Below are 17,096 nucleotides of genomic sequence, written 5' to 3'. Positions count from 1 at the left end.
ATAAATAATAATAATTGCCGAAAAGAAAACGATGCTACAATTTTCGAATCTTTTCTGTTCTTGCAAAAAGAGCAATCTTATTCTATTTCCACGTTAAGTACCTATCTGCTTCGCCCCGGATCTTCTCACGTTGAACTAACTTATATAACGTGCCTATATTAAGGAAACACAGATGAAATTACTCACGAGATGAAAACTCTTTGGCGAAGAGCGGCGATACCAGACTTTTGAAAAGAGACTTTAATATTAACGCCGGTTTAAAAGCAGGAAGATAGCCATTGCTCTCGCTGCAAAATGGAAAACGCAACACTATTCTCGGTTACTTTGAATCGTTGATTCAATCGTTCCTATTCTCTCGTATTTGAACCTTCGTGCCTTAGAGTTTAGCGTATTCTTTCTTCAATAATGAATTTTTTGCTCTTGCATCTAACAACAAATTTTATTTCGGACGATTGCTGCGAAAGATTAATCTTCGATGTCCATCGTGTTAATTTTACAAAATTCATTCATCCCGCTGATATTTTCGAAATTCTCCTCGAAATGCGTGCCGAAATTCCATATAAACGATCCGCTTGATATTTTATAATAGGATAGGGAATTCTTTGGATAGTTGAATCGGGAGGGATTGGGATTTTAATTAAAGTTTTTAATTAAATCTCGAATCTTATTGTCTCCCCGATGTTGCTATTGGCATTGATTTCATTGCAAGTTTCTTTTCGGCTGATTAAGAACGTGTGAAAGTATCTTGCTTGAACGTGATGATATTAGAGAAAGATTTTGAACTGATCTTGAGAAGTTGAGAAGTATCCATTTGTAAAGTAACTTCTCTTGTAGTAGTATAAGTGGTTGACTGGAGAGTGGAGTACTGCTGTGTTTGGATTATGGCACGAGTCTGTAGAAAGGTTCGCGTTTACGATATATAAGCAAAGAGCAGTGTTTGAAAATGAAATTAACCAATCCGACGTGATTGTTTCGAGAGAAAGCATGATTGTTTTTTCTGTAAATATACCTCGTGAACGATTATTTATAAAAAAAAAAAAATAATAATTTCAAAATATTGATTACAGACTAATTTGTATTTTGATATTTTCTTATTATTATTAATCAATCTTCATCAATTTACTATCTTTTTACCATTATCGTTTAAAAATTAAATATTTCGCTATTTATTTATTTATTTTTTAGCAATTTACTCTTATTCGGAACTCATCACTAAATATTCATATTGCTTTTCATCAGAACTCGCATCGAGTGGATTACTTTTCGAATAATATCAAAATCCATGAATCACGTAGAAATAAATGAACACGAATTGAATAACTTTTATCCTCCATTTATCCCGAAATTCCATTAAAATCGTCCGATAATACTTGTTGGAGGGGGCGCCTCTCCTCCCTCCCACTCTCCACGCACGCACCAAACCCTCTCACAGTTGATTTATTTTTCTGAAGGCACAAATCCACCCGGCCATCTCTTAATTCATTCCCAGTTAATTAACTCGAAGGGCCGAGGGATAAACTTCCGGTTAATTTGCCTTTAACCGCTCGCCCTGGTAATTACATCATCGGCGACAGGTCCAAGCCACTGCCGAGAGCTTGAGAAGAGGGAGGGGTGATTAAGGGGCGCGGCAATTAAATGGCGTAGGCATCGATCTATCTGGTCGCCAAGAATTGGTCAGTCACATTCAAAACGGATCGAGAAGAAAAATCTAATTCCTCGTCTCTCTCTCTTTTTCTCTCTCCACAAACTGATGCATGCCCCGGAAACTACATGCAAGCGGAAATGCATCGCACCTGTACCACGCGGTCGTGTTATTTATTTCCCGAATGATGCTTCGAAAGATTGATAAGAAAGTGTATCTTATATGTAATTGAATTGTTTATAAAAATAAATAAGTTTCGATCGTTATACTTTACTTTGATTAACGAAACTTTGTACTTGTGGAGACTAAAAACTTGTGGAGATATTTTTTTTTTAGAAAGAAGTATCATTTTAATGGATTAATTTTAATAGAAACGTTTAATTCGACAATTTAATTTCTATTAAAAGTTGTGGCATAAAATTATCCTTTCAAAGCAAGACTTTTTACTTTTGCTCCGTGTATAACTCATTTCACGCTACATACGCGTATACTTTCTTTAGAATTAGAATTTCCTCGTAAGGTAATAAGAAGATCTTTGTAACCATGAAAAATGTAAAAGGGGAAAAGAAAGAAGATATCAAAGTCGAATTTGAATTTATTCACGACTTTTGTTTGAAAAGTTTCCCCTTGGAAATGTTGGACAATAAAAGTAAAAGAAGTTAATCTTCTTAACAAACCGGTGCTATACAAACGTCGTTCGCATCGACGAACGTTCACCCCGTGTTTCAACCCGCTGAGGGTTGATCGAGATTCGAGCTTTTCTTTTTTTTTAATGGAATAAAACAACTCTCAAGAGTATTGCAAGAAATTCGATTTCTCAAAAATCACAATTTGTTCAGCCACGCAGTTTATATTATTTTTATATTCTCGCGCCTGACCAATATTAATTTATTCTACTGTAAAAAGTACTTTCATACTGAAATTCCCATTGATTCATACACTTCGCAATCTTCCAAATTCGATATTTAAAAAATCGTTATATATCTGGCATTTGGCCATCTTTATTTTGTCTTTCTTTGTCAATCCTCTGTATTTCATGAAAGTATGTCGCGAGTTCAAGTTTTCCAACGTATTCTCTCCAATTTCCATGTAGCCAATAAATTTCCACGGTGACGAAAATTCAAAAAAAAAAAAAAAAAGAGAAAAAAAAGAAAAAGCTCGAGACCAGCTCGATTTAAACGAGTTCGAAAATCGACTAAAAAATCAATGCTCGATATTATTCACGTAACAGGTCATTGCCATCGACGAGGATCAACTTAGGATTGAACGATGACGCAGGATATGCGCGAAATTTTTTACTGGATTGAATCCTTGGGTTGTAAAAGGAAAAGCTCGAATTATACATAATTTAATGCATAATTATACTATAACTTATGTAGCATAAGCGATGCCAAGAAATCTTCTTAGGATATGAAGGGCTCGAGGTAATAGAATACTCAGAAATATTTCCAGATGTTTGCCAAACAAAAAGGGAGGAGGAAAACGTGAATGTATAATCGTCTCGAGGAACTTTGAGGTTTAAGAAATCGAGGTTTAAGAAATTAAAATCTCTTCTTCCAGTATGACAAAAGCTCGTATCTCTCGATTCTCTAAGAACGATATATCGAAATGATTCTTTCTACCGCAAATGGTGCTAATTTCAAAAAGGATTACGCGATAGCAATTTTCTCGCAACGCTTAATTCGACCATAGAACACTATTTAGCCGACAAATGAGCAGAACGTTCCAAGCGCAAGAAATACTGGAAGCAGATAACAAAGCGTGGCACACAGGTACATAGGGAGCTCTTTTCGTTCTGGACGTGTCCATCCCTTGCTGGTTCTCCTTTCAACTTCCCTTAACGAGGTGGCGAGTGCCGGTTTGTCCTTTGATGTCGCCAATTCTCTGGGCCAACCTCATTCAATCAAAGTAATTGTGCGTTAAATCTGTTCGTGAAATCAATACCACACCGTCTGAGAATCGTCTTTTCGGCCGTTTATATCAATGCTTTCTGCGACATCTGTTTTAATGGGACACGATGCACTCTTCTGAAATTTCTTTCTGTCGTTTCTTTCAATTATTGGAATTTCTTTTAAAATAAAACAGTTCAGATTGGCACGCGAATCAAATTCTTTAAGATTAATTTTAATTCCAAAAAGGAATATAGAAAGGAAGTGTTTAAAATTTAGAATTCAGATAATAGAATGTGTGCGGTTATTTGAGAATTTAATGTGATGTTGAGAATGATGATTAAAATTAGTTAATTAAAAATTATGATGTAGGAGAAAGATGTTACTTTGCGCGAATCGGTGTGTAAAGAAATTCGCTCGTGTGAATTTTCTACAAAGAGCGAATCTCTGTTTCTTTTCTCTATTGTACCTATTCCCCAACTTTTATCCTCCTACTTATTTTTTCTTCCTCCACGTCCAGTGAAATAAACTTCTAGAAATGCACATAGTAGGAAACGAAAGTCGAACAACAATTGGTGAGAGAATCCAATTATATATCAAATTTACGAATTCAAATCGAATAAAATTTGTCAAGAGACAATTTTATAATGATTTAATATCATGGAACAGTACAAGTTATTCATAAGAAACCAAAAATATTTTTTTACGAGTACAAATTAATTTCATGGAGGAAATTTTAAAACGAAATCTTAAATTATTAAATAATAAACATCATTATATGAATTAAATAATATTTCCATATGAAAATTCGAATGAAAATTGCAGATAAATCTTGAAGAAAAAAAAGATCGAAAATTTTTGAAGAAGAAAATGATCATCTTTTATTTTTGGTGTCAACGTGAAACTCGCGGATGATATAAAAGAAAACGAAACCCGAGGAAAAGCGATAGGTAGCAGTTGTCGTTGTTGCGGTTTCGCGTTTTAATAAAAGGATAAAATTTCGAGGAAACGAAAAAACTTTCTTTCAACGATCTTCTCCTTTCCGTGTCGTGGATATGATCGCAAAGATAATCGCGTAGAACAAGTAGCGTGGAGAACGCTTGTCGAAGCGCCACTTATTTTGATCCTATTTTTCTTTCTTTAATAATCTTCTTATATTCTTTGTACCCTTTTCTTTCGAACGTTTCTATTAATATTACTCTCGCGTATGAAACATTTGATAAATTATTGAAAAACGGATCAAACGGCACGAAATCTAAATGCTGACTTTCGATTGGCCACCGTGTATTATAAAGAATTACGAAGCGGAATATAAAGGCGGGGGTAGCAGAAATTGTGGGCGCAGATGCTGCCCAAGAACGAAGCTTAAATCGCGAAAAGAGCAGCGGCTGCACGTCGTTGACCTGGGTCTGAAATACGATCGGCGGATATGCTCGGTTTAATCTCCACCTCAAAACCTTTGAGACTAGCTAGTAGGCTCCATTATTCGCAGATTTCGCTGTGCCGCGGCTGCTGGATTTTCGAAATACCCTTGCCTACGGACAAACAGTGGGAAAATTCCGTATCTTCGATAAGGGAAAGAAAAACGTGAAAATAAAAACTTTACTTACCCGTTCGATGAAAGGGTAAATACAAAAATTCGACGATTGTGGAATTTTATTCTTTTGATCATCTCAAGTTGCTTTTTGTAAAAAAATCTCAAAATATAAATGGAAGAACGGAATATAAAAAAATTATAAAATTTATATCGCCAGAATTGCCAGAAAATTATATCTGTCAGAAAATTGAGTGCATTATTTATTTAACTTATATGATAGCAATGATCGATGGAAGAACAAAGAAGAATATTCTAAATAATTTTCAAACGTAAATAGAAGAATGAAGAAACTCGATAATTCTGGTGATCTCTGTGGATGGAATACAGAAATGTTCTCCAAATGGGAAAATTAATAGAAAAAGAATTCAATCGTTATAATTTCGTGAATCGAAAATTACATAATTAGAGTTGTTAGGGAAAAATTGCCTTTATGGAAAGAAAGGGAAAAAGTAGTGATAAACTAGCGATGTCATAACTTATATAATGTTAGCAAATGGATATCGGGGAACAAATAACAGATGGGATCCAATAACTAGTTCACTAACAGTACTATTTTCTCCTACTTTTTCCAGACACAGGAATTTTTCTGACAATTCTGCACACAACATTCACTCAATCTTCATTCCTTCTTATATACAGTATCTGATCATCGAATTTAAAAGTTTGAAAAATCGTCAAACTTTTCAAGTTCCATAACTTTGTTAGAATCGGTCGAAAACTGATGGAACAAGAGTCTCGACTCTTCTATTTTTGGACTAATATAATTTTTTTATTTCTTAGTTATGAAATATTATTACGAAAAATTATCCATCCTCGAACTTCAATCTTTTCGTTTTTACCAAATACATTTAAAATTCAAATATATAATCATTTTATTTTATTATAATCATTTTTATTACGCGACCGCAATAGAAATTCGTAGAATCAATAGCCACACATTCATCAATTTTTCGCAGAGAATATCATGTCGCAACAACAATTTAAAATCGATTATTCACATGAGGTAGCTAAAAAGGCTCACAATCGAGTTCCGTTTGAGAATATATGTTCACAGGCTCCGTGCGGAAGATCGAAGATGGAGAAGAAATCGTGGAGGGTCTTTATTCGTTCGAGGCATCGAGAACAGAGACTTCAAGAGGTGCTCTTGAACACGTGACAAGACGTGACGTTGTACCGAGTTCCGTTTTCTTTTACCCGATCCATCATTCAACGTATCGTGTTCCTCATTAGGCAGCACAGACTTTACAATCCGTAGAAATTAGAAAATTCTACAATCGAGATCTTGGAAGTGAGGAATAATAGTTCGAGAAAGTCCCAGTTTCAAATTCACGATGAAATATTGCTGGAAGAAACTTTCAACGGGTTGTATTTTGAGATTAATTTTGAGAATATGATAACTGTCGTAGAATCGAAAATGGAAAGTGTCAGTTGTTTGAATTTTTGAATCTGTCAATTTTAAAGTCAGAAGATCAAGACTCTACAGCAACAGTTCACTATTATTTCTCGTTTGTTGAATAAGTATAGATGATTTGTAAGATAATATCTTTGTATAATCATCTTCGTGTTTCACAATTTCTTTCCACTTCTTTTTAACAATACTTTCTCCCGTAAAATAATTGTTCAATGAGAAATACAAGCTGAGAATAGTAAAACTCATCTTAAAATCCCGTAGCACCGATTTTTGTAATAAACCAAGTCAGCATCGAAATCCACAAGTTTCAGTTATCGACTCTTGGGCCGATAACCGGCCACCTGCACGTATCATCCTGCACGTATGCGTATAACCGTAAAAATGTAAAAATGCCCGACGGCCGAGGGCAGATAACGTTTATGCGAAACAAACGGTTCTGCACGAGCTTCATCTCTGGCCATGCGGATGCTCGCATTTGCATGCATACAACCGCGCTGTGGCAACAATGTTGTTCGCTTGTTCTCGAGACCCTTGCAACCGCCTCTATGGAAAACACGCTATCTTCGCCGACAGCCTTCTCTTTTCTTGCCTCCGTTTAAAGAGAGGATGATAGGCCTTGTAAACGGAAGGAATAGAAGGAGGATGAACGTGAATGGGGAACCAAACTGCTGGGCGAATATCTCAGGACAATAACTTTGAATATGACACCGTTTCGTTTCGAGAGATTTCTCGCACGAGTCGGGTTTAACCTCGTTTGCGAGCGTTGATAGGAGTTGATAGGAGTCGAGGGGTTAAAGGGAATCTCTCTTATTTTTTTTTATCGAGGACAATCTGGTGAAATCGCGTTTCCTTGAGTTTCTTTTTCCGAAGTGAAGAACGATAAGATACGATAATGTACCAATGTGAGATATCGAGATGATTTGGGGTTGAAAAGGGAATTGAGAGACGTTGAAGGGAATGTATTTCTATTAAGGCGATTTTTGATGATATAATAATATTGAATTCTTTCAAATTGACAAATGATAATGAATAATTTATTACAATGAAAATCGAAAATCGATAAGATATCTTCTAGAATTGAAGAAGTTTGTTCAATATTTTCAAGTTGGAAATTGAGAGTGAGATTCGAAGAGGATATCTTTATCTTGATCGGTGACGGAAATAACGGAACGTTGAATTTTTTTTTCTTTATCTGAAGAGTGATAAGAATCTGTATTATCGGGGAGTAAGGGTTATAGAAGAGTCATCGTCGAGAGAAAAGTCACGGCCATAAAGAAATGGCTAAAATCGAACAAGTATCTGCTGGCTTGTAGCCACTGAACCAACAACCTTGTAGAGATAATCATAAATCAGAAGTTTGGCTGACTAAACAGGTTCGAACGGCATTGTCAAGGATTTTTAATCTTATAAGAACAAATAATTGTTTCATCGTAAATATTCACATTCATTCCCTTATTAATAATCCTTATTATCGATCAATTTTCTTTTCGAAGGATATTTCGAAGGATTGTTTTTTTATATCAATGGAGGAATAAAAGTCACTGAAGAATTTGGAAAAAAGAAAATATACATTGCATAAAAAAAAAAATAAAAAAAAGACATAATTGAAATTTATTTGGACTATTCTCTGGATGTATGTTTCAAAAAAAAGGTGCAAAGAAGAAGAAGAAAAGCATAACAACGCATTGCAGGAAAGGAAATTCGAAAAAAAAAATCTATTCTTGTCGAAAGGGAATCGAATCGAAAGTGGACAGGGCACATCGATCCCGAGAACCCGATCATCCGTTTACGATGGACGATCCGGTAGAAAGAAAAAGAGTAAATCCATTGATCTGATTTTCCACGGGGACTGGGTTTACGCGAGGGACAGCGCAGCACACGATGAAAACGGCACAGCTGACGGATTACCGGGTAAATAATGAATTTCGCCATGGATCTTTCTAAAAGCCCATTCACGCGAATCACGAAGTTTTATCGCCTTTCTCTATTGATACGTTGCCAGTTACGTTGTCGAATAAAATAAAAAATCACGAGCAACATCTGCTCGGTTCGGGAAGAAGCGAAAGGGACTTACGACGTCGTAAAGCAAGACGCGTGTCGATCAGCTATAAATACGTGAAATAGGATTGTACGTCTTTCAATTTTCGATGCGATACAGCGCCTCGATAAGCTTATTTCGAAGGCGGGTAGTCTTGAGAAATCGGGTTATATCGAACTGTTTTCGAATAAAAACAAATTTGTTGATTTTTTAACGGTATCGTACTTGTGTCATCTTCAATTCTGAAGAAATTGCACGATCATGAGCAACGGTTTAAAAAAAGAAGAAATTGTCGAGAAGATAAAATTTTCACGTAAATGATATTATAAGCTAAACCAGACTAGGCTAACTGATAACGTGTATTTGAGAATCGAGGCTGAAAGGGAGGCTCTAATAATGCCATGAGTAAAGCCATTATCTCTGATCAGGTTATAGTATAATGCTATCGTGATCCATTCTTTATTAGCTCATCTGACGTTAAGAAAGTATTTTCAGGTAGATTTTAATACCTCGTCTCTACCTCATCTTCCTTCAGCATTTTAAATTATATGTTTAATTAATATGATAAACAGCAATGGACGAATCGATATTAAATTTGAATATACTTAAAAAAAAAATCAACAAGAAAAATTATATTGGAGAAAACAGATATAAATACTTTTCCGAATTTTATGAATAAACGTTTCTTCGTATAAATATATTAAAGTTATACATTATCGTAAATAAAAATAAATATAAATAATAATAATTGCTAAATGGAAATATTCTATTTTTTTCAATAGATATACGTTTTGATTTATATCAAATTTTCTCCAACTCTTAATGCAAATGGAGATGAATCATCACTCACCCTTCTTCGACGCGTGAAACGAGTCATCTTTTGGCACGTATTGTATGTCGTATTCCAGCGTCGTTTTCGGCAGTATGAGTCTCTCCTTGTTGATCTTGTACACGGCATACTTGAAGGCCAATTCCGTACTGCTATCCTTTTGGTCATGAGTGAATATAGCACCTGAAACCAATCGACGATAAACAGATCAGAGACGATGATCCCAAGTGCTTGGTTAAATATGATTTTCGCGATCGCTGCGGAAAATTTCCCGATCAAAATTCACTCTTTTCGCGCTAATATACTTAAAAACCTGCTTACACCGCTTATTATTAAACTGCTTATTCCTTACCAACCAAGGACAAGTGCTCTCCTGTACATCATATCCAAAGCACGATCTTTCCCATCTCTAATATCAATTATCTCCCTAAATACTAATCCAAACAACAATTCTCTAAAAATGTATCCACCATTTCTTCCACCTCTTCGATGAAGATGCAATATCTGAAATAAATCTTCGCATGATTTTTATCCCCGTTTATTTATTACACCTTCAATTATTCAATTTTTTACACGGCCGCAGAGTGGAAGATGCTTCGATGCGATTACTCGACACGGTCAATTTGCATACCGAGGGGCCATCGTACACCTAATGGATTCTTCGAGTTCTCTCGATGGTCGAGAGGCGAGGCAAACTCGTTTGTTAATTGCTGATCGATGCTTTCAAACCGAGCCAGGCCGCATGTAGGGCCGTGTCAAGGATTTACGTGTATATAAATGCACGCGTATTTCGCTTTTTTCGAGCTACTCGTTTAACAATCTAACAAACGCGTGCCTTGTTCCGTCCTTTTTCCCGTGTAGCGACGAAATTAACGCCAGCCAGAGAAGTTTGGAAATAAGGAGAAATAAGGTTGGCGTCTTACGCGTCGAACTCGATTCCGAGAATCCGATCGAACAAAGGCGAACTTGCTCAGAATGAAAACAGAATTTCCAGGTGACGAGAGACATCTCAAATTTTATTTCTCTATTGTCAACATTCTCGCGACAGAGAAATCGAGGCGACCTGACTTCTTTGAAAATGTCTTTTGAACGGGAAAATCCAACAATAATTTTCAATTTTTTCGATGAAGAAATATTTAAAGGGGATATGTTTAATATCGATGCATTTTAATTTGATTCGTTTCCCTATAAGAACGAAATTGTTTATCAAGATGGTTAGATTTGATGAGAGGATTTGTTGTCGAAAATTGATGATTATTCTAAAATTCTAGGAATTATTCGAGACATAAAAATACACTACATGTATAGATTTATACACAGAGATTTATAATATATAGATCCAGCTTTGTAACGAGGAAACGAAGCAATATTTTCAACTCTCCCAAGTTGCCTATTTCTATTTTCCAGTATATCAAAAAATAATTCATAAAAGATTAGATCCTTTTGAATGGTTACAATTCTTAAAGATGAACTCTATTTTATCCCTCGCGCCGTTTCCAAACCCACCCCTTTTACGTTACCCTCCTTCCCTGTTATTTATAGGATCTCGAGAATCCGGGACATTCGCCATTCGTTCCCGTTTTATCTGTTCGTATAATTAATTAGGCGGGACACGAGCATTAATCGGTAGTTGTAGAGAGGTATCCCCGTCCCTTTGTTCCTTGAAAAATAGCCGTGTCCAGTGCAACGGGGAAGTTATCAATTGCCATTCCAAGGGTGTTTCTTCAGGGATCGTTATCTGAAAAATCCGCAACCACACGACATTGACAAAACAGGGGGTAAGTAATCGGAATATCGCCGCTTTCACCGCTTTTTCCAGTCAACCAGCACCCCATTCATCCCTCCCAGCATTAATTTGAGCCCTGTATCGCAAACAGTGTCGTGGCTTCGAGTCACGCACACACGCGCCCGCGCGGATTTTCACAGAATCCGCTTTCTACGAGTCCGACTACCCTTCGAGCAAGAATATACGACCGGAGGGTGAATCATGAATCGAGCAAAGAGACTTGCAGATGTCCTTCTGGCCTATCCTCCTGGTTCCTCGTGAAAGAAATTTCTATTTTTTGCCCAGGCTTTTATCTCAGGCTTAAGGAGAGGATGACCTCTATTAAAAATCGAGGTCATCCTAGAGGTTATTGCCGGAGGGATCACACAACTTCTTTCCAATTTTTCCTTTTGCAATTTTCTTTTGAAACCTTCAATTTGTTCGTCCTTGGACGGATATCGTCGAGGGAAAAACTCCTTCCAACTCTGCTCGGGGCTGTATAATTTATTCCCCCACTATTACACCTTACAATTTTCCCTTTCCCCTAAAAACTTTTTACCTCGTCTCCCTCTTCCGAAATAGAATATCCTTCTTTCAAAATATATTCGCGATATATTAAAAAAAGGAAAGAAAAAAAAACGCATATGGAAGAAAGCGAATAGAAACGCGATGGCCGTTGCTCGAAAGAAAAGTCGTGGAAATCGAGTAACCGGCGCGGAAAGAAAAAAGAACACTGCGATCTATCGCTTCACTCTCCATCCCTCCTTTTTCATTCTCTCGACCCCCTTTAACTCGTTCAAGCGCCGCCAACTCTTCCACGTAGTTTTGTTTCGTTTGTCGCTCGACTAATCCATTTATCGACGAATAAACTCGACCCCCTTCGTAGACTCGACGTTTATCCTTCGACCTGTTTCTCATCGAGGCGTAAACTTGTTTCGTCTACAAGGGGCGATAAATACCCCTTAGAGAGAGAGAGAGAGAAAGGGGGAGAGGATCGAAGGATTTTCTTTTTCAGCGGTTTCTTCTTTCCTTATCCCCGAGAGAGCCATCCTCTTAACTGAGCCGTTTTTTATCATTCGTCGCTTAAATGTAGAGCAAAAGGCTTTTTCTTCGGAATAAAGCAGCGTGGTCGGCCGGATTGTTTCCTCGGGGAATTGGCACACAGGGAGTTATTGGCCCCAAAGTGGATGGAACACCTTTAGCAGCCCTTCTGGGAAAAACATTGGCGCCGATCCTTTCCAGCCAATTTTCAATATTGAATTATCTTGATTTCTCGTGGATTATTGGTTTGATTGATCGCTGGATGCAATTGTTTGGCGCTTGGATATTATTAGAGATCATATTTTTCATGTGATTATTAAAGATATCATCATTATGATTTATTTACATATCCTCCTTCGTGAATTTTAATTTTTTAATCTCATGTTACGATCCATTAGAAGGTATCGTTGATTTAAAAAGATTCTTCTATTTAAAATTCTTCCAGTGAAAGTTTTACGCACAATCGAATGTATTTCGATTTAACGAAATTTCAATCTCTTCTATTATTCAACTTCTTGCAAGATGTAGAAATGTAGATTACACAGATGTAGATTAAAATTTTAAAAAAATTCTAACAATACGATTTATTATGATCTTCAATCACAGCTTCAATTTTTTTTCAAAATCGCATAATTAACGATATAATAATATTAATCATGTATAAATTTAATTATAAATAATAACAATCGATCCTTGGACAATATATTTTTATTTCTTTGTGAAGAATCGAGAATTATAGTATATATTCCTGATAGAAGGAAAACTCGTGGAAAATTTTATTTTCATACATCATGATAAAGTAATTATTTTATTTTTTCCATTTCACTTTCCATTGCTTTAATTTCTTTCTTATAATTTCATCTTCGTGAATATCCACATCATAAGTCTCTAAGCGCTAAATCATAGTGCACGATTTAATTAGATTGTGTCTTACAATTTTTAAAAATTTTATTACATTGCGATCGTATCCACGTAATCTTCGCGAATCCTATGGATTCAGAATAAGGGTTTGGAATTTCCGTAAATTAATCTCTACCTCTGTAGCCTTGCAACCACGAACGGTACAAAACGAGGGATGCAAAAGCGCAACGATAAATCAGAAATATCTCGAGGAATTCGGCCAATTTAATAACATTCCCTCGAACAGCACTAAATCTCTGATCCTCTTAACGAAGATTTAAAGATCGTCCAATCATCGTCTTACTTTTCATCCTTCCTAGATCGCACAATTCTCGAATCTCGATCAATTTGCAATTCGTTTTCTTATATTTATTCGGCAACAGCTGAAACACAAAGTTAGGTAAGTTAGATAATAAGGGGATTTCTCATTATCCGATGCAATCTCATCTAGAAAATATCATGTGATGCGATGAGAGAAGTTACAAATGGAAGAAAAATATGAAGAAAATTCGTATTATGTACGCGGATATATATCCAAGAAATAAAACAGCATAATACACAATTCTGGATTAAAAAGCTGTTTAAAATTTTCCCTTGTTCGTCTCGTTGATCTTTCTTTCTCCTTAACGAACGCAACAATGTGGCGGGTTAATCATATTTCTTTAAAAAATAACGATAATGAAACGAACGAAGGAAACTGTGAAGGATTGTAATCAAGGGGAAGTTTCGTGTAAAATTTTGCAACTTTTCTAATATCCACTGTATTTATATACTTGGGCGCCAAAGTAATTAGATTTCTGGGAATAACGATACCTGCCGTCTAACTTTAATTCGAAAGGGAAAAGGAAATTTTCTCGTCCGGCGGATATAATCGAATGGAAGAAAGGAACTTCATTGAAATACAGAATTTCATTGAAACGCCGTTGATTATCCGTGAATTATATTTGAGCAGAGTTGATATTGATAGATATTTTCGTGCTCTTCTTTTTTTTTTTATCGAATATCTTGAACGAAGATAAAATTCTTCAATAAATTGTAGAAATAAATTCTTCGATGAATGAAATATAAAACGGCCATTGTATAAGATAATATATATTATATATTATTCGAGTGAAATTATTTTACTTGCTGTGCTTTGTTTTTAAACAATATTGGCAATAATAAAAATAAATTAAACTTCTTATTTCACTTTTGAGAAAAGATTATTTCAAGAATTGAATTATTCATGGAAAATCTACCTTTCAAATAAATTTGAATCTTTTTATTTCGAATCTCTTTATTATTAAAGGGATCACTCGTTATTTTTTATTCAAAATAATCCTGCCACGAGGTAAAACCAGATATGAATTTGAAAGATTTGAGAGATATAACTCAGAGAAAATAACAAATAAATTAAAAAGACACCGAGACAAAGGGGAAAAGAACAATGGAAAATTTCTGAAATGTAAATCGACCATCCTATTGTTTCGGAATGTACATCGTTACAGATAATGACCGGTAGTTCGTGATCTTTCGTGAGGAAGATTGAAACGGCAAAAATCTTCTCGTCATTGAAAATTCAGTCTAGAACTCGGGGGAGCGAAACTTTCGGGCGAGTTTACAGGAAATGCGTGTGGAACTCGAAAAGACTTTTACATTAAATTCCCCTTGATCTCTCCTCTTGATGCTCGGGCAAAATATCTCCTCCCTCTCTAACTGAGCTACACTAGCTCCAAGATATATCCGTTGCTTTCATAAGTTGTTGACTGGCAAAGTTTGCCACGTGATAAATTCTACTTCACGGTTCATGCGATCCTTTCATTAAGGAAAATCTATTTCAAATAATTCCTGCATTAAAGAGAATTGTCTCGTATCGATTTTCGAGAAATTGAAAATTATTTATTTGTGATTGTTATTAAGTTTCTTGATTTACTTTTATTACTCACACTTTAATTTTTTATGAAGTGTGAAAATATAATTTCGATAAATCTTTTATCTCAAAATTATTCCTTTTTACACCAATTTACATTACTTGTTTAATATAATCTCAAAAATTCTTCTTGATATTATTTGTAATATTTATTTCACGAAATTTACAAATCTACATTAGACATTCATATTTCGAATAATTCATTATTATTAAAGATTAAAACAATTTAATAATGGCCAATATCTCTACAATTATAATTTTAAATGATATATTAATGACACGTGAGACTCCTTTTGTAACGTATGCACGAATTCGATATTAAAACATGATTCATTATTATTGAAAGAATAGAGGCAATTCGACAATATCGCCACCTGTATCTGAGGCAATAACTTCGATGATACATTAATGATACGTGTGTACGAGTGTTGGCAATAATGTATGCACAGTTATTATTAAAATCTCCATAATTAGTAAAAAAGAAAAAGTGAAAATACGAAATGCAAGCAATTAAAGGAATTATTTCTCAGCTTTCATCATTGTTAATCCTACGCATATAACAATCATAATTCACCACGTAATAATAAAACAATAATTCATAAAATAAATAAACTGTTTAAATTATTCTGCCATCGATTAATTTCGAGCTGAAATTAAAAATAAAATATCGAAAGAATCTAAATTTTTTTACAAAGTCGGTCACTCAAATGCATCAACCCGATATTGAAATAAATCCCATAAGAACACACACGTGTCCCGCGCAGATAAAAATCTCTCAAATGCGATTTCACAGGAATTTTCGCAGATTCGTCGGCAATTTTGAAAAAAAAAATATACATATATCTCTGATTCGAGTTGACATCCGTGTGGATTAGGAATACCTGCACGCACGTGACGTGCACTAACGCGCAATAATTCTCAGGATTACTCTCGAATCTCGATTCCCAACCTCGAGGCCATCGTGCAACTAGACGATAAATGGGCCAGTTTTCCAACGAACCGTGAGACATCGTGAATTTTCCTATCGTTTCGGCCGACGTGCAACGCTGACGACACACTTTGCGAATTAGGACATCCTCTCATGAATTATTATTGTCATCTCGCGTGGCGTGTATCGTCGAAAATATATGCCGCCTCGTGGCTAAGTTTTTCGGTAATCGAGAACTTGTTGCGCGAGAATTCATGTGTTCCTGGCAATTTCGCGATTTCTTTTCTTTTGAATATCAATATTGCGATTAGAAAATATATTCGTAGCGTTGATATATTCGTGACGTACGATTTTAGGACAGAATTCTGGAAAAGAAATAGAAAAATTAGTACATAAAATTTTAAGATTTATTCATTGAATTACCAGTAATTCAATAAAGATGAAAGAGTCGATTTATCGAATAAGCTTCGATATTTTTCTATAAAAACACTCATGTGTTTGTTTCGATAGAAATTTAATTTCCAATCGATTCACTGAAAATGTTCTATAGAATATATTAATATTCTGTACAATTTCAAATAAAAAATTTACATCTGAATGTGTATGAATGTAACGAACGAATTAAATTCTACTAACACAAATGCGACATCACTGAATGGCACACTCGACAAACAATGTGACACGAGGTCTAACGCAAGTGCTGACCCACTCTTTGCCAATCTTTTTCTTTTTTTTTTTTTTTATCAAAGCACCACGTGTCCCTTATAAACGTGGCCAGGATGTAGGAATTAGGCGAGCGCATCGTGTCTCCTTTCCAACCTCCTCGCCTGCATTGTGAACCTTAAATTCCTATTGGCCTTCTTTCTTTGTGCAACGCCGAGTGAAAAATAGGGAAGACTCTCGTCGCAAGCCTCCTTCACGGACAAGACTGGAATTCCATCGAGTGAAACGACCCTCGAGGAAGATAAGAACGAGGGAAAGAGGAGGAGGAGGATAGCATGGAAGAAGAGCAGAGCCTAGTCGAGGCAAAAATAGAATGGTCGAAAGGTAAAAAACGGAAGAAGGCAGCGTGCGGTATTTCGAAAAATCACTTTTTTTGCCCCTTTTTCATCTTTCTCTCCTCTCTGCATCCGTTCCTTTCCCTTCA

At 35.6% G+C, this 17,096-nt stretch overlaps 1 protein-coding gene across 6 annotated transcripts in view; it reads right to left on the bottom strand.

Moving 5' to 3' along the window:
* LOC107993584 (glutamate receptor ionotropic, kainate 2) overlaps positions 1–17,096 on the bottom strand; it is a 142,248-nt gene that overhangs the window by 94,062 nt on the left and 31,090 nt on the right. For all 6 annotated transcript variants that reach the window (XR_009829471.1, XM_062073641.1, XM_062073642.1 and 3 more), the window contains exon 3: positions 9,428–9,589. Coding sequence is in view for 5 of the 6 variants with exons in the window: in XM_062073641.1 (XP_061929625.1) it covers positions 9,428–9,589 (162 nt within the window). In the remaining variant the exon portion in view is untranslated. The remainder of the gene's footprint in view (positions 1–9,427; positions 9,590–17,096) is intronic.

This window comes from Apis cerana, linkage group LG4, assembly GCF_029169275.1.
Source record: "Apis cerana isolate GH-2021 linkage group LG4, AcerK_1.0, whole genome shotgun sequence".
Taxonomy (NCBI): Eukaryota; Metazoa; Arthropoda; class Insecta; order Hymenoptera; family Apidae; genus Apis; species Apis cerana.
Note: the sequence above shows the minus strand (reverse complement) of the source record. Positions and strands in the feature narration are given on the sequence as shown.